We start from the raw sequence: 25,117 nt of genomic DNA on the forward strand, positions 1-25,117 counted from the left end.
AAGACAAAGGAAGTCCTTGTCTAACAAAGGCCAAAAAAGAAACGCACTATCAATAAAAATAAATAAATAATTACATCTCAGATGCAATCCCAGAAAGTTACATCCAAAACTGACAGAAGAGATCTGGGAGCCCTTGACAATGATCTTCATGAAGTCATGGGAGACCAGCCAGGTACCAGAGGATTGGAAAAGGGTAGTGTTCTATAGTGCCCCTCTTTGAAAAAAGTATAAAGGAGTAGGAGTACCTGAGGAACTACAGACCAGTTAGCCTTACCTCAATACCTGACAAGTTATTGGAGCATATCCTAAGGCAGGTCATTTGCATAAATCTGGAGGAGGAAAGGCTGATCACAAGGATTTGTGAAAAACAACTTGTATCAAACAATTTTGATCTTCTTTGGTAAAGTAACTACTTGGGTGGATGCAGGGAATACTATGGATATAATGAGTCTGGACTTCAGCAAGTTCTTCTGACAAGGTCCCAAATGACCTTCTCAAACAAATGGGAGAAGTATGGGCAAAACTATTACAAGGTGGATAAACAACTCATCCCATAGCTGCAAGCAAAGGCTAATTATTAACAGGTGTGTGTCAGAATGGCAAGAAGTTTTGAGTGGAGTTCCACAGAGGTCTGTCCTAGGCCCAGGGCTGTTCAACATTGTTTAGTAACAATTTGGATGCTGGCAGAGAAAACTTCCTAAGCAAGTCTGTGTGGATGACATGGAACTGGGAAGGATTTCCAATACATTGGTGGATGCAAGTGCAACTCTGAAGGATCTCAACAGATTGGAGAGCTGGGCTGGAGCTAACAGGATGAAGTTCACTTTAGACAAATGCACAGTGGAATAATCAAAACACAAATATAAAATGGGGAACATCTTGCTGAAAGGCAGCACTATGGAAAACAACTTGGGAGTCTTGGTAGATTACAGACTCAGTATGAGTCTGCAGCGTGATGTAGCCACGCAAAACACAAATATAGTTTTGTGATGCATCAACAGAAGCATTTGCTGCAAGACACAGGAGGTGATAGTTAGTCTGAGGCTCCAGTGAGGCTGAAAGTTGGACCTCATTTGGGAGTACTGTGTGCAGTTCTAGGTTCCAAATTTTAAACAGGATATGGAAGAGTTAGAGAGGGTCCAGAGGTGGGCAACAAAGATGGTAAAAGGCTTGGAAAACAAGTCATTTGAGGAGAAGCTAAAAGGAGCTAGGCATGTTCAGCTGGTGGAAAAGACATTTGAGAGGGGACATGATAGCAGTCTTCAAATTCTTGAAGGGCTGCCATAAGGAAGAGGGAAAGCACCTTTCCTCTCTTGCTGCAGAGAAGGATGTGGACCAATGGCTTGAAGATGCAACGAAGTAAGTTTAGGTTGGGTATCCAGAAAAACTTCTTCACTATGAGAATAATGAGGCAGTGAAACAGACTGACTAGGGAAGTTGTGGACTCTCCATCACTAGAGGTGTTCAAGAAGAGGTTGGGCAGCTACAAGGCAGGGATTGTCAACCAGGGGTATGTACTTGAGAAGGACCTAGGGGGTACACATGGGCAGGTGGGGACACAGCACCGCCACACAGGATCCCACACTGTCATGCAGGCACCACCCGCCCAGCCAGACACAGGGGCCAAGGGAAGCTGCACACCACCCCCAACACCCCGCCCCGCGTCCAGCTGACCCAAAAAAAGGTTGAAAACCCCTGATCTAGGCATAACTATGCCTATGTTCTACTCTGAGTATTTCCCATTCTTATGGGCTTTAATGGTTGTCCCCTCCCCACCTTTCTGCTACATGTGTCAGGGTGTTTTTAAGCCTTCCTCAGAGGTGCTGGATATTGGCTACAGCCAAAGCTAGGGACTTTGACTGGGGTCTGCCACTGCTACTCCTAGGACCAAAGCTGGAGTTGCTGGCTGAAATGTCTTGCTCCTCTGCTCAGGATCAGACCAATTGCCATATTTGGGGGAATTTTACCCCATGGTGAGACTGGTACAGACTGTGGGGGTTTCTGCCTTCTGTTGTAGCGGGGAACATGGCACTCTATTCAGGATCTCTTGAGCATACATTGACAATATTTCATAAAGCAGGACATTGGCTGCCATGGTTCCCCTGCTTTACCTGTGATGGGTTAGGGTGTTACATCTTTGTTGTGTCAGGGTTGACAGTAGTCTTATGTAGAGTTTAGATTCTGGTTTGCACAGAATGGTTTTGATAGGAATGATCTTGCCTCAGGCAGGAAGTTGAACTAGATAACCTCTAATCTAGAGGTCCTTTACAGCACTACTTCTCTATGATTCTATGGATCAATTATGGTTGATGATACCAAGTGAATGATGATACTAAGAACTCTCTCAACTGAAGTTAGAATGGTTTACTGCATATTTAGTACACACAGATTAAGATAGTTATATTAAAAAAAAGAGGTCTGTCAAAGAAAAAGTTAAATATACATTTGTTAAATTTCCCATATGGGAAATTTAGTTTTACAGTACCTGTGGTGATTGCTGAAGTGTCTAAAATTAAATAATCTGTAACAACTCAGATACAGTCCTTACCAACTTTTCATGGGATCACTTAGCAAGCAATATGAAAGAAAGAATCCAGAAATAGTTATGCATACAAGCCTTGCTTACTTTTCACAATCTATTATTTTATTTTAAAACGTTAACAGTAATGTATACAAATGACACAGAAGACAACTCAACCCAGTTTTTTTAATTATAGGCAAATAAATATATTCGCTACACAGTATTCCCAACGTTAATAAAAATTACCACTACAATAATCATCTACAAGAAATTGCAATGGCTTGCTTTTAAACCTATACACCCCCAAAAGACAAGCATCAGTAGGAAACATGTTTTCATTTACCAGTATAAACAAATCCAAAAGATGAGGTTAAAAATAAATATAAATCTCTCTCTCTCTGAGGAATGCAATCCTGATAAGTGACTGAACTTAGGTTAATGAATAGAATTGGTAAAGAGCTTAGAAAAAGGGAACAGAACTCAAGAAGGTATGTACGCCATATTGTGATGTCCATCATAAGACACCATCTCCAATGGACCAACATTTTTCAGGAAAGGGATTCTTCGTAAATAGTTTATTGGGTTGATTGATTCATTTATTCACTAGAGTTTCAAAAAGGGAAAAAAGTGGAAAATTAATTTCAAGTTCTTGTTTAAGCCTTCATTACAATATATAATGCAATTAAACTTCTTGTTACATTCACACCACAAAAAAAAACAAAAAACAAATAAACATTTTTGCCCACTGCTAAATCCACAGACTTTATGTATCAAAGACTATTTTAATGGTTTGGTCTCGTCATTCAGCTGACAGTGTCACCCACTAAAGAAACTAATTAGTAGAGCAAGACGTATAGTTTACACTAATTAATCCTCTGTTTACCAAGGAACGGATGCAAGAACAAAATACTGTACAAGTCTATATAAGCAGTCTTGAAATCGCTATCAGATGCTTTTCTGCTTTCCCAAGAATGTTAAGGGAAGATAGTGACACACTGGATCAGTTCTATTATTTACTTCATCAAGTTCTCGTCACTGACAGTAGCCAGTACTAGATGCCTCAGATGATGATACCGATGTCAGGAGCATGGGGAACAAGAAGGAGCAGCTAGCCCTCCTGCTCTCTAGTGAGCAGTATAACCTGGTACAGATCATGGAGACTTTGTGGGACTCCTTGCACGATTGGAGTGTAGTCATAGAGGGCAACAGCTTGCACAGAAGGGACCGAGCAGGGGGAAAAGGTGGAGGGGTAGCTCTCTATGTGAGGGAGCAGTACACCTCTCTGGAGGCTGACATTGGCTCCAAAGCTAAGCAGCTTGAAATCCTCTGGGCCAACTTTGGGGGGGGGGGGGGGGGGAAAGCAAGGTCAGAGAAACCCAACTGCGGGCATTTACTACAGGCCACCGAACCAAGGGAAGGAGCTTGATCTGGAGTTCTCTCAACAACTGACAGAGGCCATGCAAGCATGGGGCTTGGCAGCTAGGATCTGGAACCAACTGCCAAGGGAAGTGGTGCTCACTCCTACCCTGGGGGTCTTTAAAAGGAGGCTAGATAGACACCTTGCCAGGCTCATTTGACAACAGCATTCTTTCCTGCCCATGGCAGGGGGTCTGACTTGATGATCTGCTCAGGTCCCTTCCAACACTACCAACTATGAAACTACTGTGGTTGTCATGGGCAACTTCAATTACCCAGACACAGATTGACAGGAAAACTCGGCTAGGTCGGATTGGTCATGTAGCTTCTTAACTGTAAAATCAAGGAGCTCTTTCTGGCCAAGAAAGTGCAAGGGCCAACCAGAGGTACTGCTCTCCTAGACTTGGTCTCAACCAATGAAGATGATCTGGCATATGGCTTACACATTGAGGGTAGCCTGGGCAACAACGACCATGAGATCATCAAGTTCTCTGTCCACTGCAAGGCTGACAAATCAACTAGCAATACTGAAGTCCTGGACTTCAAAAATGCTAACTTCAACAGGCTCAGGGTATTAGAAGGGGAAGCAATCTGGGAAACAAGTGAGCGTGCATGAAGAGTGGCTGTTCTTCAAGGACACGATCCTCAAAGCACAAAAGAAAACCATTCCCATAAAGAGGAAAGGTAGCAGAAGGGCTGGCAAGCCCTCCTGGCTCAATATGGACATCATGGTCCACTTGAAAAAGAAAAACGAGAGGCATACACACAGCAGAAGCTAGGGATAGTCCTCAAGGAAGACTATACAACAGTGGTCCACACTTGTAAAGAAATGATTAGGAAAGCTAAGGCGGTGACTGGGTTTAAGTTAGCCAAGGAAGTCAAGGACAATAAGAAGTCCTTCCTTAGGTATGTAGGGAACATAAGGAAAACAAATGGAAGCATGGGGCCCCTGCTTAACGCCTTGGAACAGCTGGTAATGGACACGCAGGAAAAAACTGAACTCCTGAACGCGCACTTTGCTTCGGTATTTCACCGGACCAAGGGGAAAGACAAGCGAGATAAGGATCACAGGGGGCATTGTGGGAATGATAGCCTTCCCACTGTGGATACCGAGCTGGTGCAAAACCAACTAGAAAAGCTAGACATTTATAAGTCAGCAGGACCAGATGGACTTCACCCAAGAGTGCTGATGGAGCTAGCTGTGGTCATAAGGAACTCCTGGCAAAACCTCTTTCAGAAGTCGTGGCATGCAGGGGAGATCCCTGAGGATTGGAAGAGGGCCAACATTATGCCCATCTTCAAAAAGGGAAAGAGGGAGGACCTGGGCAACTGTAGGTTAATCAGCCTAAGCTCCATCCCAGGGAAAATCCTGGAAAAACTCATTAAAGAATCTGTGTGTGATATACTCGTTGAGTATGATTCCGAACAACAGCCAGCATGGCTTCGTTGCGGGTAGGTCTTGTCTTACCAATCTCATCTTCTATGAACAGGTCTCTCAACACCTGGCCATGGGAGAGAAGGTCGACATTATGTACCTAGACTTCCAAAAGGCTTTTGATCTAGTATCCCACAATATCCTCATGGAAAAATTGGAAGATTGTGAGCTTAACTGCTCAACAGTTCAGTGGGTGAAAAATTGGCTGCGTGGTAGGACCCAGAGAGTTCTCATGAATGGATCTGTGTCATCCTGGCAAGATGTGACCAGTGGTGTCCCTCAGGGATCCGTGACTGGACTGGTGCTTTTCAGTATCTTTATCAATGATTTGGATGGGGGGTGAAAAGCTCACTGGCCAAGTTTGTGGATGACACCAAGTTATGGGGAGTGTGGTCATGCCAGAAGACAGGTTGCAGATATAGGTGGACCTGGACAGACTGGAGAGTTGGGCAGACCAGAACCAGATGAAGTTCAACACTCAGAAATGTAAGGTGCTCCATATGGGGACAAACAACTCCCAACATACCTACAGGCTTGGTGGCAACAACTTGACTTGCACCACAGCTGAAAGGGACCTAGGGGTAGTGATCGACCGTCGTATGAACATGAGCCAGCAGTGCAATGCTGTGGCCAGCAAGGCAAACAACACACTGACATGCATTATCTGTTGCATCTCATGGAAAACTAAGGAAGTGATACTTCCACTGTACTCCACACAGGTGAGACCGCAGCTGGAGTACTGCATTCAGTTCTGGGTGCTGCACTTCAATAAGGACATGGAGAAACTTCAGAAGGTCCAAAGAAGAGCCACCCATATGATCAGGGACTTGCAAAACACACTATACGAGGACAGGCTGAGGGACTTGGGCCTCTTCAGCCTATAGAAGAGAAGGCTGAGAAGGCACTTGGCAGCACCCCATGTCTCACCCCAGGAGTGCATGCAGCAGCAGGCAGCTGCCCCCAGCCCTCACCTGAGCCCACAGCAGCCAGCTCACATCCACTCCCCCACACTGCAGGCTCCTCTCTGGCTGTGCCACCTGTAGGGGAGGGGAAGCCAGGCTCCAGGATTCAGGCTTCATTCTCCTGCCACCTCCCAGAGGTGACAGCCAGGGCTCAGGTACAGCTGCAGAGGTCAGGGGGGCTGTGAACTCAAGTCCCCAGCCCCATAGCCCTGGCAGCTAAACCACCCCCTCCAGCAGAGCCCAGGGGGCTGTGGGTGGGGGCTGTGCATGGGTCAGGGCACCAGCATATCAGGGCTCAGCACCACAAAGCAGTGGGGGACAGCTGCAGCTGGACCTGCATCCTGGTGATCAAAGGCACAAGGGAATCTCCAATTGTCCATGATAAAATATAAAATGCTGAAAATTATATCTATTTAGAACTTATTTTATTGTGATTTTATAGTGATTGAGGCACTGGTAGGCTTCCAAATTGCATATATATCAAAAAAATATTGTGTTCAGCTGATACCTATGTATATAGTGGCATTTCAATTTAATCATGGAAAAAACATGCAGATTTTTGGGGTTTCAATCAGAGAATTAGCAGTTTTGAAATGGAGAAAACCAGGATCCCTGATCATAATACCAGTCAGGTCTCACATTAACATACATATTTTCCTGTTATTGTCATCAAGAATTTATTTGAATGCTGTGTGCTTTTTGGCAAAGTAACTTGCTCACTACATTTACAGATTATTTTTCTTCTCAGGTGGAGGTGAAAACAAAGTCAACAGAGACTTGTGCCTGATGGCTCGATATTACTCCGAGTTCTCTCTAATTTCATACAAATGTCACTGTTGCTATTCAGAATCCTGTGGATAGCAGCAACACTGATAAGAATCAGATCAATTTCACTGTGCTGCTGTGGGAAAGCTACAAACAGGCGATGCAGACATTGGAGCTATCAAAATTTTCAGGAAGAGCCTAATGGAAAAGAAGAAGTACCCAAGACATTTCATGATAGAGACCAAAAACCTTAGGGGAGGGCAGAGTAAGACACCTATCCTTTCTGCACTGTAAATACGATAAGATGTTAATTTGAATAAAACTTTTTTAATACAATGATTTAAGATGAATGTGAAGTAGTGAGGGAAAGTACAGAGGAACAGGCAGACACCCAATGCTGTGGTGGAACAAGACAAAGAAAAATCACGAAGGAACAAATCATGATTACATTAGAAAAAAAACAACCTGAAATCATGAGCATGGAAAAGGGAAACAGCAAAGTAAAACAAAAACAAAAAAATCAGGACTAGTTATTTTAAGAAAATGCGTTAGATAAAAGTTGATCAATAACTAACTTTGTCCCAAATCCAAAGCCTGCAAAGTGTTTTGGGGTTTTTTTTGTAAAGCCATCATAGAAAGTAAAGGACTGTACACACACACACAAATCAAAACTTCCTTTATGCCAAAGAGGTACGGGAGGGGTGTACGAAGAGAGCCATATTCAATGCAGATTTGGCCCAATTTGGGAGATAGTGATTCGATTCATTGATTCAGATCACTGTCCTGATTCGATTCAGCCGAATCTGAAGATTTGATGCCGATTTGGAGAATCAGTGATTCAGCCACAGACACCACTTTAGATGTTTTTTCTACATACCTCAAGGTACTAGGCATGGCTTGTGAACGCTGAGATGGTGGGGCAGATGGAGCATCCCAAAGGAGTGTGCGGGGGGGGCTCACATGTTCGACGGTGGACCCAGAAGTGGACCAGAAGTATGTCTAGTCCACTTCCAGGTCCACCGCCAAGCACGTGGGGGACTCCCCGCACCCTCTTTGGCTCAGCAATCAGCCGCAGGGGGACCCCAGGTGCCCCCCAGACCTAGGAGGCACCAGTCGCTGAGCCCGGGGAGGCTGGGGTCTGGTCCACTTCTAGGTCCAGCACTGAGCATGCTGGGGACTCACCCCCGCACTCCTGTGGGACGGTCCATCCACCCCAGCATCTCAGCATTCACGAGCCGCCAGGTACCTTGAGGTACATGGAGAAAACATTTAAAACTATATCTATGTCCGAATCATCGAATCTCTTCAAAACAATTCAGAGGGTTCCAATTTGATTCAGAGAGATTAAAGGGTTTCCTGATTCAATTCAGACTGGGAGATTCAGCCACCAGATCGAATCCGTGACTGAAGATTTGCACAGCCCTAGTATGGGATACCTTCTTAAAATAGTACTTTTAAAGGAAATAAATCACATTGGTATAGTTTTAATATATATTTTTTGAAGTTCATTCTCTCCAAGACCATAGCTTTACTTCCATACAGGCGATTTCAGCTGGCTGTGAGAATTATTTGAAGCTACATTGTACATCATATTGTTTCTTGCTCTTCTGGTGATTTTGTCCATTTTAGAAAAAGAGTTTGGGTGCGATTTTCTACCAGTTTCTATCCTTGCTACTATTTCATATCAGACCAAATCTTTCTTTCTGAAGAGATTTTAGATGTGAACTGGTACTCAATGGAAAGATGAAATGAAACCAAGGCAAGCACAGAACCCAGAAAACTGGAGGAAGTATGGGCATTTAAAAATAGTAGTACTTGGCTGGGCTATAATAAGGATAGTTTTCAGTTGTTTGTGGAAACATGGAAGAAATGAAGGGTAAAGTTCTTAATACAGACTTTGTAAAAATAAGACAAGAAAATACAACCTGAAAATTAAGTCATTTTTTAAAAATTCCATAGCTGACTTATTACCCCATTTTATGGTTATGATTCCTTCTCCTTTTGACATAAAATTAAAATCTGGATTTTTGTTACTTTTTAACATTATGGGGTTGTTAGGATAAGGATTTAACTTATGGTCTTAAGGGAAGAAATCTGAGGCACTGTGCTGACATATATTATTATTCTTGCGGTATTTCACCTAGTAAATTTGATTGGCCCATGAAAACAGAGGTTCACCTAATAGAAAGTCTTAATTAAAATGTCTGTTTTTATTACCTTGAGCCCTGTTTCTGTTTCTTGACATTATGTGAAAAAATAAGATTAGCATAAAAGAAAATTCTCCAATTCTAATCACTTTCCCTATAAAATGCTATAAACCAATAAATGTCAAGTCTTAAAATATACTACGTTTATTTTAAGTAATGGATGATGTAATGAAAGTATCCAAGAAATGATAATAGAATACAACTAAGAAAAAACAAACTGTACATTAGCTTTAGATAAAGGCATTTAACAAAACCAAGAGGATGTATAAAAAAATAGTTCTAATTCCAATCTAATGCCTACTGCATTTAATCCAGCTTCCCTCCTTAGCAGAAATAACCAACTTCTATAGATTTTTACACCAGTTAATCCAAATTTTAAAAAAAAGAAAAATTACTTATTTTAATATTGGAGATGCATGCACTCAAAAATGTTAATTAGGATGCAACAGTTCTTGCCAGTGATACTCAACTCTGATCTGAAGTTTGTGGTCTGCTATTCCACAGATATTAGGATATATTAACATATCAGCAAGAGATTTAATCCTATATACAAGCTAAAAACATGTATATGCTTAAACCTGAAATAGCTTCCTAGGGATAAGAGAGTCAGTCAACACCACCAATACTGCATTGCTCAGGGACTGACTTCAGCAGCCTCAATTTTAGCCAGGACAAAGATGTTCCAGGTTGGGGAGGAGTAAGACCTATATCAACCTCCATGTATATTAGATTAGGTCAACCTCCATGTATATTATGTTAGTGATGCACCTATATACATAGCTTAAAAAGGCAATAAAATATGTTCAGTTGATCTCATGATAACCAGGATTATAGTTGTGCAGTTCTCACAGTGATATACGAGCTGACTTTCCCCCTATGGCTGAACATGTACTTTTCCACCTCTGAAATATCCTTTGAATTTAATTGCCACAGATGGTGCAGAGAGCAGCAGGATTCAAAGAATTCACCCTACGTACTATAAATTCAAAGCTTTCTGCCAAAGTCTGGCTTTCCTCTTACAATGTTAGTCCTTTCAGTATTAACCAGTTAACCTCGTTTCCCTGGCAGATTTTTAGGGGGTAGTTAAAAACTGAAAACGAAAAGGTTATTCTGCTTGAAGATACCCGCTTTTATTTTTTTTTAATTAAGCTAAATGGGGGGGGGGGGGGGCACAAAAATAAATGCATTTTTATTGATTTAAAAGGAGCAAAAGCAAAAAAGGGTAGGGAAGGGTAGAAAGTGAGTGGAAGAATTAGCTTAAGACCTTTTAGAGCAATCGTAAAGTTATTGAAGACTTGATTAGTTGTGGGAATCTCACACTGAAGTTAATTTATGGGATAATCAAAGCTCCCAAGAAAATTTTTCAACTACAGCAATAGCCACCAACATGTGAGAGAAGTATATTTTTACTACTAAGCAATGTTATGTTTTAATCCCCTTTAATACAAGGCTTTATCCATTCCAAGTTTCCAGAATGGTATTTATTTACTGTAAGTTGCCTGTACTTGCTGGTAGGCAACAGCAGTACAAGTAGCAAAGCAAATTAAGTAGAAGTGTTACCTCCAAAATCTACTACATATTCTGCTACTTGTCTAAAAAATGAAAATTCCAATAAAAAAGCTGGGATTTGTACAACACGAGTGGTTCAAATATTAGGAAGTCATGAGATGCCAACTCCCCTTCATGTTTTTAGTTAAGTCATACTAAAACAGCCACAATTACTATATTTTCCCACTTTTATTTTCCTATGCAATCATTTGCTACTGATAATAGGAAACACAGTTCACACACATCTTAGGGCTTTAAATTCTGGGGTTATGCATTGTTCAGTTCAAGGTAAGCAGGAAATCAGGAGACTGACAATATTCTAAAATACGTTTTTAAAATGAAAACTTAAGTTAGATCTATACATTTAAAAATAATTTGAAAAAACCCAAACCTGAATGGTTTGTACTGATTCACAGAACTATTCCTTTAAGGACAGCCTTTTCATTCCTTCTCAATGCATTGGTAATAATCTATTCCCAATAATCTCACATATATGCATGCCATCACCATAAGTAGCTGATAATAAAAGGCTGAATTCTGGATGCACTTAACTATCTGCATGGGTCTCTAAAGCAGAAGAAACAAGGGAAGCTGGTCATACAGGAATAGAATTGAGCCACTAGGCTTCCTAATGACACCTGAAAAAGGTATACACTAATGCACAAAACTACTATTTTGGAACCTTATCTCAGAAGACAACCATTGTCTTATTGTAAGAGAGGGTGACTCATGAATTACTATATGCTGCCATAATCCACTTGTAAAATCTAATCTCTTTAAGATCTTGTGCAAGTGCACATAGAGTTTATGAAAGATAGTCAAAATGCATGTTTGAAGGTGCAATAATTTAAAAAAGCAGAAAAAGATTTTTTTTGCGATTTCTTAGTTGGGCTAATGAAAGATATCATCTCTGAACCAAGAGTTCTAGAGTTCTGCATTTTTTTTTGTCTCAGACCAACATGGCTACCAAATAACATCCCTGTTTGAAGGTACATAATTGATATTGCCCATATGTTGTTTATCGTCATAATCTACCTAAGCAATAAGCAAACAAAGAGCTAACTTAAACTGATGTAGGCTCATTCCTCAACTGCCCTCTGACATTCACTAGGTAGAGTTTCTAGTTGTTTCTCGTTGTGGTGGCTGCGCTTAGGATGTCTCCTTTTGCCACTCACTATAGACACCCAATGACACGTTGGTACCCCGACTTTCCTACCTGCCACATCTTGGATGTTATTATTCTATGCTCAAATTTGTTGATGTCACTAGTCAGGAGGGTTGTTTAAAAGAAAGTTTGGGGGTTTTTTTGGTCTCTATTAGGGTTTCACTGGTACTATCGGCAAGTTATCTCGCTCACTCTTCTGTATATTCACACATACTCGACGGTATAGATAATCATAGTCCAATTCAGATCAAAACTTGTATTAATTTATATCAATTTGGTGATTCTATTTATATACTGTTCTTATGCTATCACTATCAATTTGACTGAATGGAACCTAGTATTAATAAACAAGTCTCTTTCTTATTTGTCCATTTTGCGTTTCTATCCTTTTTGTGGGCTTTTATTTCAAAACCTAGCTATATACTCTTTCTTTACTTCATTGGCTGATAAGTCTATTCCTTTTTTTTTTTTTTTGCATGTGTCTGATGCCTCAGGCCCTTTCGATGGGCAGTCAGACACTGTCTCCACAGCTGAATAATCATGGGTCAATTTCACTCTTTTCTTTTCCTTTGCTTCCTTTCCAGGTCGGCAGTGCAATACGCGTCCTGCGGTGTTCATCTACTCCCGGATCCACCTCTCACTCCCAGAGCTCTGTTCCTCCTGCCAACATCATGAGATCCTCAGGCAAGTTACTGATTCCCCTGAGGATCCTCTTTCCTCTCTCGTTCAGGCTACGTTTTCACTGCTGCCACCACCACACTCCAATCTCAGAGCTTCTAACCTTATGTGGCAGAGCACAGGGTATCTCTGCCACTTTAAGGTCCTGGAGCTGGCAGCCTCCAGGTGCCTGATTAGGGCAGCCATTTTGAGGCCTATATAAACAAGGCAGTTTGTCTGCAGGAGGCCAGGCAGCAACATTGCCTGGCTGTAGGGCTGTTGTGAATGTCTGGAGGTAAGGGGGAGCTGCAAGGGGTTGGTAGGAGGCTCCTGGTCCTGGGCATGACCTGAAACTGCACCCTGCCAGGAGTGGGTGGTCTGGTGGGGCTCTCAGTGGCGCAGGAGCCCCCAGGAAATACCAGGCCAGTGATCACCCCAGTGAAAGGCGGGTCGGGGCGCCTTTACCCCTAGCTCCCACCACCACCGGGTGGGTTACCCATGTGTTTGTTGGAGGGCCTAGACGGCCAGTGTTGTGAGGGGCCCAGAGAGGGCGGACCCCGAGAGTGGGAGTGATGTGGGCGTGGTGCTGCGGTTGCTCCTAGGAGGAAGGGAGTAGTGGCATGGTGAGGCCCAAGGATGAGACAGAGGGGCTAGAGACCCAGCCCAAAGGGGATAGTACCCTCGACTGGCCCATCCTGGGGCCAGGACCAGAGAGGGTCAAAAGGGCCGGGGGCCCACCGCGAGGGACGCCCAAGAGCCGGGGGCCTGGGGTCCCAACTGGCCTTGACGTGGGCCGGGGCAAGAGGCCGAAGGTTCCGGGGGAACCACACCCGAGAGGGGAACAAGGCTTCGGGGGGGGCAAGGTAGCCTGGATGACGGCGGAGAGGCCGCCTATTTGGAAGATTCATAGAGGGGTCCTGTTAGGATGATTCTGGGCCCAGTGTGGGGCCGGTGATAGTGTTAACACTGAGATGCCATCTGCGAGGCTTGGGCTGTGGTATTAAGGGAGGTCAGAGCCGCAGAGAGCCCCCTGGCATCGAGGCATTACAATGGGCAGCCTCCCGCTTAACTGACATCGACACGTATCAATTATCATCAAAGGCGTGGCGGGCGAGATAAGCGGGCGGTTGCTCAGAGACAGGTGGGCGGGCCACGAAGAGCTCGGCCCTGAGTAGGCCCCTGTCACGGTGACAGGCGGGCGGGCCACAGAGTTCGGCCCCGGGAGGCCCCGTCACACGTTATATGGTATCAGCTCCGGAAGCGGCATTCTCTGGGTCCTTTCACTGCCGCCGCACTTGCTCCTTCACACTCATATATAATAAAAAAAAAAAAAGCCAACAGGGCTGTATGAAACACCACCATTTCGTTTTGACTTCTATTTCAGCATTTCAAATGGACAGTGTTTCACTGCACTGTTTCAAAGCACTGTACTGTTTCGTTGAAACTGTTTCAATGTTTTGCCCATAGGCTATAATGGGGAATCATGAAAATGTCTGTACTATCATTTGTTTCCTTATTTGAGTGAAAATGGCAGGGGTGGTAGCCCCTGCTGAGGCCACTAAGCCTGCCAAGTTTCAAGGAGCTAGGTGCAGGGGTTTCTGGGAAACTGCACTTCGGAAGCTGCTGGAAGACACAGCTCAGTAAGCCGACCCCAAGGCACAGAGAAAGCCAAGTTCAAACAATGCTTTTTGCTGTTTTTCCATTCCTCCCCCAGAGCACTGGGATTGGAAGGGACCTCAGGGAAGGATCAGAGTCACTGGCCAGCTACACAGTCAATATCAGAACAGTCCTTCCCCCTTCCTCTCCTTAGTTTCTGTTTAGCTTCAAGCAAGCCTGGCTTTGAAACATTTAGAACGTTTCGAAGCCTTTCATTTTGATTTCACTGTTTTGAGCTCGAAACATGCTGAAACAGCTTTGAAACCAAACGCCTGTCGAAATTTTGCCCAGCCCTAAAAAACAATCCTATGGTAATGTGCTTGTTCTGGCCTACATAACCCCAAACAGTCCGAGCCCTATGTACCCAAGATACTACCTTCTCCCTTACGTCCAGTCATGATCCCTAAGGCCAGCCAAAAGCAACCTCCTGCAAATATATCAGTACATCAAATCTACTTGGTGATAACTGCAGAGAATGATCTTCCACGCATTTCTTTTCAGCTCCGAAATGCCTTCCCTCAAGGCCCACCACAGTAAGGGTGGATAAAATCAACAATTAAAAAACACATTTTTAATTGGATTTTTATTTATGTAAATCAATTTTTTTTATGTAATCATTTTTTGTCAAGATGCTTTTAAAAAAATAATTTATATAAAGATAGTTTTAAATGTAATATGTTAAAGCTCAAAGATATCATCTTTGATTATTACAGGGATTATAACTTCTAATTATACACTATTTGAGACGATATATTCACAATACCTTTTTAGAAGTTTTATAAATAGATCACAACAGACCATGGACTATATTACGGGCCAAATCTTATGGAGTTCCCAGAGGCTCCACTATAAGTTAGTAAAGATTAAAGAAAACCACTCTACCCAATGGGACTCAGTGCTCAGTCTAGAAGATCCCATTAAGCATCTCTCTGATGCCTAGTTTCAGTTCTCAAACTGGATTTGTGTCTCTAGAGATCATAGGCAGACAAGGTTCTTTAGGTAGATGCAATATCTTTTATTAGACCAACTAAATGGATGGAAAAATTGTTCTTTGCAAGCTTTTGGGCACGAACACCTTCTTCAGGCATAGGGAGAGTTTGCTGTCTCCAGAGATAACATCTTTACTAACAGCAGCATATGGAGATGAGAGATAACAGACCTGAGATTACCCACCCATCAGCCTTATTATCTCTCTACCGGTTTGTGTACACACAGTCAACCTCTTACCTTTCTATAAAAGTGCTAAGTTTCAAGAAGTTAAATGAATAAAGGATATCAAACAACAAGAATGCACCTTTTCTAGAAAGCAATGATTAAATTGAGGCTTCCTGACCAGTGATTCAAATCATGATTTAAATACAAACCACCCTGGTCCGAGTCCAGACATCTTTTGGAAGCACTGTAAGAACTTCCTGTTAAGGTAGGCACAGTCACTAGACCAGAGGTTCTCAAACTGTGATCCGTGGACCACCGCTGGTCCACAAGCTCCATTCAGGTTTTCCGCAGAAAGGTGACCCAAGGCTAAATCTGACAAACATTACACCCAACTTCCCAGAACTTTGCTCTAAAAAAACAGGCACATCCATAGCATTAGAAAGGCATGACTACTGATATTAAAATACAAGTTGTGCGCTTTGATTTGTACAACAAAAAAAAGCTTATTAACTGATCCACTGAGACCCTCAGCAATTTTCAAGTGGTCTGCAAAAATGAGTTTGAGGACCACTGCACTAGACAAAATTAACATGAAATGTTGTCTAGGGAGTCTCTGTTTTATCTTAATGTTCTATTTATTTTTAAGTTGTTCTGGCCCTCTTGTTGCTGTCCTCTTTTTAAGTTATTCCATTTTCTTATTGTAAACTTCCCCAAGCCTTCGTTGGGAAGGGCAGCATATAAATCAAATAAACAAATAAATAAATAATTTCAGGTGTAGAGGGAACATAAGATTTAAAAAGATTAGGACAGGGGATATAAAAAGTTCTGACCTAAGACACTGCCATAAAAAAAAAAAAAAATTAATTCATTTGGTGACTGTATTAGGGCTATACATTATCTTGCTAATTCTCAAAAGAAAGGAATTTTGAAAAGGGAAAAAAAACATTTGGAACAAAGAACAGTGCCCTGTTAAAGTGGAATCAGAATAAACTGACAGTGGAGAGGTGAGGAGTGTGCAAAGGGTTACAGTGCTACAGAGAAGTTTCCAGGATTAAACAAGAAAAAAAGAGATTACTGGAAAAGACTTCTTCTTTGGCCCTCTATGTTGCATTCATCATCATTTATTCCTAATGTGGGAATTCCATTTTTAACATGGTGAATCTGTAACACCATATAAAAAGAGAGCATACTGTTGAATAAAATCAGCTCCTAGAGCCAAACGCTTCGAAGCCAGCAAAATGCTGCAGAAAGAGAGACACCTAGATAGCAATGTGAAAAGGAAGGACTCTATTCACTTGGTTTAAATATCTTTGTAACATGCAGCTGTTTTGTAAGGGCTCTCTTGAACTATGGGATGGTTTCCTCAAGTAAGGCGAAAAGTAGAATTATTTTATCCTCACAGGCATAAATTTATTGGCCAAACTGGTGTTGAGGAGTATCCCTTGTCCTCCACCCTTTCTTATCCTAAACCTTTGTATTTTTTCGCTACATACTAGGAAGCAAATAAAGGCCTCAATTCAACAAGGTACTTAAGAACATGCTTAGTACCATTAAAGTCAATGGAACTACTCACCGGCTTAAAGTTAATCATATGCTTAAGTGCCTTGCTGAATCAAGTGCCTTTTGGGATCCATTTGTTTATTTCCCTGATGTTGTGCCACTACCACTATTCCAAATTATAGCAAAACAGGTCCAGCAAGAAGTACAGCATTAGTTTCTTAACAATAAAGCATTATTTTTATTTTAAAAGTTATAATGCAAAAAATATCATCTATTCATTATTGTGGTTAAGATCTAAAAGGACTATCACATTTTAAATCATTTTCTGATAAGATACAGGTTATTCTTGTTACTCACTTGAAAAAAAAAAAACAACAACAAAACATTTTCCATTCTAAAAGAGTTCAACAAAATTCAAAATAATTCCTCACTGAATGTTATTTCTATCAGCTAATACCAGTTAAGCTCACTGACATCTAATGTCATAATAAAATTTCACAGACTATTTCAAGCATAGAAAATTGAGATCACACTTAGTGAAGACAGTTCATTAAAGAACAAACTGGTTTTAAAAATGAAATACGAGTATGAAAAATACATTTTTCAGATGTAATGGCTACATTTCAGTTCTCATCTAATGTAAAAAAATTGGTAAATGACTTTGAAAGTTCACAGATTCATATTTAAGAGCAATAAACAGAAATTTGGAAGGAGCTGGTATAAATAAGACTTTGTGCAAAATAACTGCACTCTTGCTCTTTCCATGTAGTGTGCAAGGACCAGAGATTATTATTTCACTGATGAGATCAACAGACCCTAGATAAATGCATCCTGTTCTGAAAATGCAATATGATGGCTTATATATTTGCATGGTCCAAGGAAAGTTGAGGGACAAAATGTTTAAAAATATTAAAAAGCATAACAACATAAACAGAGTTAGTAATTAATGCTATGCATCTTTGGAAAGCGATTCTGCTTTTTAACCATCTCCTCTGCACATGTTCATTCTGACCTTACTTCAGATGGCCAGTATATTGAGAAATGGTTCAAGCTAGAAATGCTGCGGCATGCCATAAGAAACTGTCCTTTCATTTTTCAGACAGTATAAAGCATTAACAAAAATAATTTTCAAAGTACCCAAATGACTTAAAATGCCCAAATCCCATGTTCTCAAGTTTAATTGGGTCACTGAAAATAGGACTTGGTAGCCCAGTTCTATTGGGCATATCTGATAAATTTTACTCTAAGTCTTTAAATCCATCTACAAGTAAAAAACTTCTACTGGTTGCTTTAAAAAAATTTTTGAAATAAGAAACAATATGAGAGCTATCAGGAAGCACTGATTATAAAGAATAGGTAACACAAAACTCAAAACAGTTTTCAACGTTTGAGGGATTTGGGCTGGGGATGATAGCAGTAGTAACATTTCTAAGATGCAGTTCTGGAGAATTGACCAAAACTAAATTCAAAAGAAAAAAAATTCTGACTTGAAACTAGAAGATCTAAACCCCAGAGCACCAACCCTAGGACTAAGACCAATATTTGCACTTCATATGTTATCTACTGCAAAACAAAATTTTACTTGGCTCAAAACAGCTTACCTAAAAAGGCTCAACTGTTCCTAAACTCTATCTGCTTTAGAAAAAGGAAACAATGTTTCTCGGCCTACACTGGATAAGAACGCAGGATATTATCTGTCTAAAATAAAAGGGAGATTTCATCCTCTGGACCTAGGCATGACCCAGTTTGCTGCATTCAGTGAACAATAAAGTATTTTAAAAATTAAATATGGCAACAGGAATTCAAAACAGCCAATTGTCTCTCTACAGTTACATTTGAAATAAAAAGTCCCAATCTTAGAAAACCTCCTAAGCAGGGTCCCACTGAAGTTAATGGGATCATTTGTGGATATAAATGGTCTGCTTCAGGTGATCTTTTTGTAGGTTCAGTCAAAGTTGTTTATCATAAGCTTTAAAACACCTTCCGTTCCTCAGTGCTTATCACCTCTGCTCACAAAGCCTAGGGAAGTGTTTCCTAAATAAAACACTTACACATGCCTCTGAACCATCAACTCCCAGAACATCCTAAAGAAAAAATTAGAACCAACAGCATTAAACCATCTATTCCTTCTTAAACTGAAATAAATATCGAAGGGTATGGTGGGACAAAAGTAGTAGGTCATTTTTGTGGCTTAGTAAACTGTGTAACTTTTTAAGACTTAAACTGTTTTAGGTTTTTCTTGGGGTTCTCTCTCTGTATTGGATGTTAAGGGGGGGGGGGGGTAGGGGGGACAACCCCTAAATCTTCCAAACTAGCATGTAGCTAGTCTTTTGGCAACACTGTTTGTACTAAATTAATCCATAGGAAACAATTATGTCTGACATAAGCATATCCCTTATAAACTGTAGGTCATCAAAACTTTACATGATGAATGTATGAATCTGTTGGTCAAAAGTAATGTCTTTGCTACTAGAGTTGCAGTTTCCACTACCAGGTAAATGGGAAGTTTTGTCAGTGTAGCTAGAAGGATAGTGGGGGAGGAGGGAAGAGACAATGACCCGCAGGTAACCTGAACTTTTGTCTTCTGTTCTCAGCAACTATATACTGTGATAAAAACAGGAAGTGTTTATACAGTGAAATTTACGTTAAAGGTTTAAAGTATGTAAGAGCATAAAGCAAGTGTTAGGTCTGAAATATATTTGCAGTTCTCAGAAGCATTAAGAACTCTAATGAAATAAGCAGATTACTAGTGAGGAGGAAAAAAAGCTATCCAAAATATCTACAAATGACTGTCACCACACTAAAATGTTAGGACAGAAGTTCATGAGTATGACAGGTGGTGGCGGATAAGTGAAGGGAGAAAAAAAAAATCTGTCTGTGAGGAAGCAATTTACTTAGACTGATAACAGGGCAATGATGTTAATACTCTCCCTCATTACTAAAATGGTAGCAAAAATAGCTGTACTGTTCATCCAAGGATAAGCAAAACTATGCTACCTGACTGAACTTGTCTACCATACAAAGATATTGTAACTTGCCCTACAATGAAAACATTACTTCAAATAAAAGGGCATTTGCAAATGCAGTACAGAACTGCAGTATAGCAGCCACACAGAACTCATAAACACCATGTCTGGACTGCAAGTCAAGTTTGTGCGCGGCACTTGACTTACTTTAGAACCAAGTAGAAGATATTTGCCATGAAGTTGTACTGGTATTTTTACACTTCATTTGCAGAAAGAAGAAATCATGCCCTCTTTCTAGTACAGGGATGAAAACAGCCACAGAAACTCTGTGCAAACTGAACAGTGTGTTAGAGCTCCAACATGCTTGTAATAACAGGCATCTTGGACACCTTCACCATTTCAGACCCCACAGTGTTCACTTGGACAATTTATGCATGGCAGATTTCAAGACTGAAGAACACGTGGATGCTAAGGTCTCTTAACTCAGCTTCCATTGTGCGATCTTCAGACAGAGCTCAAGGAATGCAAAGCACAGGCTTTCTGCATTAGGGTGAGTGACATGCCAGCTCAGCTACAGGACACAGAACAGGACCTTCAGATTCAAGCCTTCAACCTACCTTCAATTTCAATTTTCTGTTATAAAAACGGAAAAACACTCTGAGATCCAGCAAGATCATAATATAATTTTCAATGAGGAGCTAAATAGAAAGAGATATAAAACTGAACTTGAAACAAAAGAAATGGGAATATTAGAAAGGATTATTTTTCTCTAGGTAAAAACACCAAAATCAAGTCCTTACTTCCAAAATTCACACACTGGGACAGATTCTTATTCCTCCCTCCAAAAGGCAAGTACCCAAAATAAGCACCTGATAACTCAAACATGGAACTTAAAACCTTAAGTCTAAAAACCATTCTAATTTTGTCTTCGCCATACTTTAGTTACATTGACATTATTCCAAAAATGTGATTGGTCAACTTCTAGTCACAAATCCAACAAAACCAAAAAGACCAATCAAAAAGCTAATCAGAAAGTCAGCCTTTCTATTCCTCACCCTGAAGCAGACATATCCAAGTAAACCTTTTTCTTTTTACTGTAGATTTTTTTTTCATTATAAGTTCACTATAACCTATAAGAACAAAAATGTTCTTTTTTATGGGTCATGTACATTTTAGTAAATGATGAAAAGGCTTTATTCCCTCTGGGAATTTTAAGCACCCTAAAATACTAGTTAAGAGAAGTCAGGCAATAATTAAGTCTGGAGGCACGGATTATCTCAACGACCATGATCAAAAGTCAAGAGATAAAACTCACTGTCAGGCACACTGTATCCTGATATACTGAATGAACATTTCAAACTACTATTGAACTAACATTTCAAACTACCATTAATCAGTCATATTTTGCTAAAGAAAGAGCAGGCTAAAGACTGATCAGCAAGTGTAATAATGTTAAGCTTTCTTCCTGTAAACATGGATACAAACTAGTAATTGTACTGAACTCAAAGGGACTAGTGCTGTGAATGAAGTTTCTGACATGTTTACCAAATCAAGGCAATAATTTGTGGGTATGCATTTTATGTTAAAGGACTGGATACACATAAGTATTAAAATAAAGAGTTAAGAGCAAATTTATTATAGTAGATTTAGTGAAGAGGCTGATTGCATCCTCTGAATAGGCACCTACCAGTGGCTAAGGCAAAAATGAACTTTAAGGATTACAAACAAACACTCTGTTCACTTTAATAATGGTAACTACAAAAAAATAAAAATAAACGTTGCAGATTTTTCACCATGGTACACTTAGGCAATAATTTGAGTATAACTCCCAAGCATGAGGCAAAAAGAATGGCTACTTTCTAATAAAACTATGGGCCTCAATTGTGTGATGACTTATGTATGTCCTCAGCTTCGTAAACCATTAGGCAGTGGAATTACTCCACTGTGGATGAAATCCTGGCTTCACTGAGGCAGTACAAATTCTGCCATTGATTTCAGTGGGCCCAGGACTGTGCTCCTGTGCTGCTCTTTGCAAGACTGCCACCCTAGCTATTACCCAAGCTTCCTGCTCTGATGGTTACAACTTTAACATATTTTGATTACTATCTGCAGTTTACAGAAAGTCATTTCTCCTCTTTTGACATCTAGAATATAGCCACTATTGCAAAAATGTTTTTCCCCTGGTAGAAAAGCATTTAACATTTCATGAATATATTTTGCTAAACATAGATTAAATGCTCTTATTTTCATGTTAGTATGCAAAAGGCATATTAGGAGAAAAGTAAGTACAGCAGTGTTTCAGAATTTCTGAAACTACCAGAAGAAATGTTCCCCAGTAGAATTTATTTTTTCCTGAGAGAATGAGAGCAATGCAAGTTTTCATTTTCCTGACATTTCTGAGGCTTCAAAACCACAGCTAAAGGATTTAAACCGTCTGACTGAGACCATGATATACTGTACTGGTATGTTAAGAGAGCTCTTACAGTGTAAGTAGATCTCCAGGACAACATTTTGTTTTGGACTAAATCATTTTGGCTATCTTGACATTTTAATAAGGCTTCCAATGAAAACAAAAAGTCTACTGTCAGTAAATGTTCAGTTTACAGATTTACAATGGAAGAATGAGACAGCTGACATAAAATACACCAAAGCTGGAGAAAATAACTAACACAGAAGTGAAAGAGGGGGCAAGTTGTACTGAAAAGGGAAAAAGTTCATTGATGTAGCTAAACAAAGGCTTACACTAGAGGAGCAGAGGCTGACTTGTGAGTTACTCATCACCACACCTGAAATCTTCGAAAGATCTGAATGTGGATTTAGTGACTGCATGTCTGACACGTACACAAAACCTAATCGATAATCCTGCAAACTGTTCCACTTTTTAAAAAAGCCTGAAACTCTCTCTGCCACTGTGTACCACTGGCTCCTGGGCTACATAAACCTATGGTCTGGGTCAGTTCTGACCATCTTAGGAAAAACCACCAGAGTCCTAGGGTCCAGAAGGGAAGCCTGCTTTTGCTTGACCAGAGTTTCAAGCAGATTTCTGATAGGGCTCCGACAGCTGAAGTGCGGGGAAGAGTGTGTACTGAGCACCACTCGTCCTTCTCAGAAAACACCAAGCAAGCAGTGCACGTTAATGGGGGGAAAAGAGAAAAGAAAAGAAGTCTATGCCTTTTACTATCTGCTCTTCCTAGGGGAAAGGCTTTAGCTAGTTCCCGTAGAACCAAGGGAAAGGCCTGGTTGACAGCGACCACCTCTTGCCTAGCAGTGAAGGTGTCCAAAGACCATTTAAGGGAAAAATACTACCACCACTACTAATAATAATACTAGGCAGCCTCCAGGGACGCGCAGGGCAGGAAAGAAGAAACCCTGCTGCTAACTGCCCTACAGCAAACACACAAGCAGGCAAACTTTCTCCAGGAGCCCTGGGGCAGGAGCCTGCAGCCCGAGGCAGAGGCAGCGTGTCCCACCTCGGGGCGGGGGCGTGGGAAGCTGCGACCCCCGGGCCGGGCCGGGCCGAGCCGGGCGCCCCCAGACGCGCTTCCGAGGCGGGCCGGAGCCGGAGCGCGCAGGGCGGGGGGAGCCGGTTCCCACGCCTCGGAGCGGGCGGAGCTGCAACCAGGGGCGCTCTCGGCGGGACGGGACGGGACGGGCCGGGCCGGGCCGTGCCCCCGGGGGCAGGGAAGTGGCGGCTCGGAGATGCCGGGGCCCGCCCCAGGGGCCCGCGCTACTCACGTCGTCGAAGAGCGAGCCCACGTTGGCGGTGACCAGCAGCATCCCGGTGCCGGCGGCTGCCCCCTTCCCCGCCATGGTGCGTCGGGGCCGCGGGCGCGCTCAGGCCGAGCAGCCCCGGGACGCGTGTGCCCCTGGGCGGCCCCGCTCGCACGGGCTCCGGCGGCGGCGGCGGCGCCCTCCGGCTCGTCGCAGTGGTCCCGCCGCGGGCGGGCGCGCGGGCATCAGTGCCGCCCGGCGCCCCCTGCCCTGCCTGCCTGCCCTGCCCGCTCCTCCGGCCTCCCTCGGCTGCGGCGGGCACGGCGCGCTCAGATCTCCCCCGTCGCAGCCATTAGGCTCCAGCCAGGAAAGTTCCTGCTGCTGCTGCTGCTGCCGCGGCTGCCGCTGCCGGGTCCCTGGGCATGGCCGGGCCGAGCCGAACCGAGCCGGGCCGGGCGCGGCGCCCTCCCCGCGAGGCACCTGGGCGGCTGCGGAGCGGTGCGGTGCGGTGCGGTGCGGAGCGGGCGCGGGAGCGGGCGCTGCCGGTGGTGGTGCCGCCGCCAGCCCCGGGCTGCAATACCCGAGGCAGCGGAGACTGGGGCTCCGCACTCGCCTGACGTCACGGCCTGACACCACAGCGCGGCTCTTAAAACGGCAACGGCGCGAGGGGCGCGGGACCCACCCGGCCGCCAGCAGCTTCCCTCTCCCCCAGCGCCTGCCCCCGCGGGGTGCGGTGCTCCCCAGGAACAAAGCCCCCCTGGCCCCCGCGAGGTGACCCTGCTTCTCTGCATGGCTCCTGGCGCCCTGACGCCCCCCATCCCGCCCCGGGCGAGCGCTTTGCTCCTCCGTGCGGCGCCCCGTGGTGATCGGATGTCTCGGGGAGCGAAAGGCATTAAGCCCAGACCCGAGGGAAGGAGGGAATCCTCTCCCGAGATGCTGTACCCAGCCTGGTTGTAGGTGGGTGGCCGTCTACAAATTCATCGGCGGGAGTGGGGAAGCAAGGGATAGCAGATGCTCTGTTTACCAGAGCACCCCTTGGAGTAACTAGAAATAACAGCGACAAACTGACAGAGAGCGGAGTCGGGTTAGACAGCAGGAAAGGTTTAGAGCAAGAGTGTTACAGCCTTTACGGTAAGAGTAATAGGCTCCAGATTCATCATCTCTACTTTTTAGGTGCCCTGGAATGGGCTCCCAAGGGCGGTGGTGCTCTCCCCTACCTTGGGGGGTCTTTAAGAGGAGACTGGACAAGCACCTGGCTGGGGTCAGGTCACCCCAGTGCTCTTTCCTGCCTGGGGCAGGGGGTCGGACTCGAGCTGTTGAGGTCCCTTCCAAACCTAACATCTATGAATCTATGTAGGGTTGACTGTAGTCCTCCAGTCCCTTAGAGACCTAGAAACATATCAGGCGCACTAGGTGCTCAGAGGCAAAGGCTGTAATCGTTACATGCCATATC

The 25,117-nt window shown here is 42.9% G+C and overlaps 1 protein-coding gene across 2 annotated transcripts in view; it reads right to left on the bottom strand.

The window, feature by feature from the left end:
* The window catches only part of INPP5A (inositol polyphosphate-5-phosphatase A), a 457,340-nt gene extending 433,104 nt beyond the window's left edge, over positions 1-24,236 (bottom strand). The window contains exon 1 of one of the 2 annotated variants that reach the window (XM_014607835.3): positions 23,689-24,235. In XM_014607835.3, the coding sequence (XP_014463321.1) occupies positions 23,689-23,763 (75 nt within the window). In that variant the 5' untranslated portion in view covers positions 23,764-24,235. Of the gene's footprint in view, positions 1-23,688 lie in introns of both variants that reach the window. The other variant, XM_059730011.1, reaches the window with a different exon arrangement.
* Positions 24,237-25,117: the final 881 nt, after the last annotated feature.

The sequence above is a fragment of the Alligator mississippiensis genome, chromosome 6 (genome assembly GCF_030867095.1).
Source record: "Alligator mississippiensis isolate rAllMis1 chromosome 6, rAllMis1, whole genome shotgun sequence".
Lineage (NCBI taxonomy): Eukaryota > Metazoa > Chordata > Crocodylia > Alligatoridae > Alligator > Alligator mississippiensis.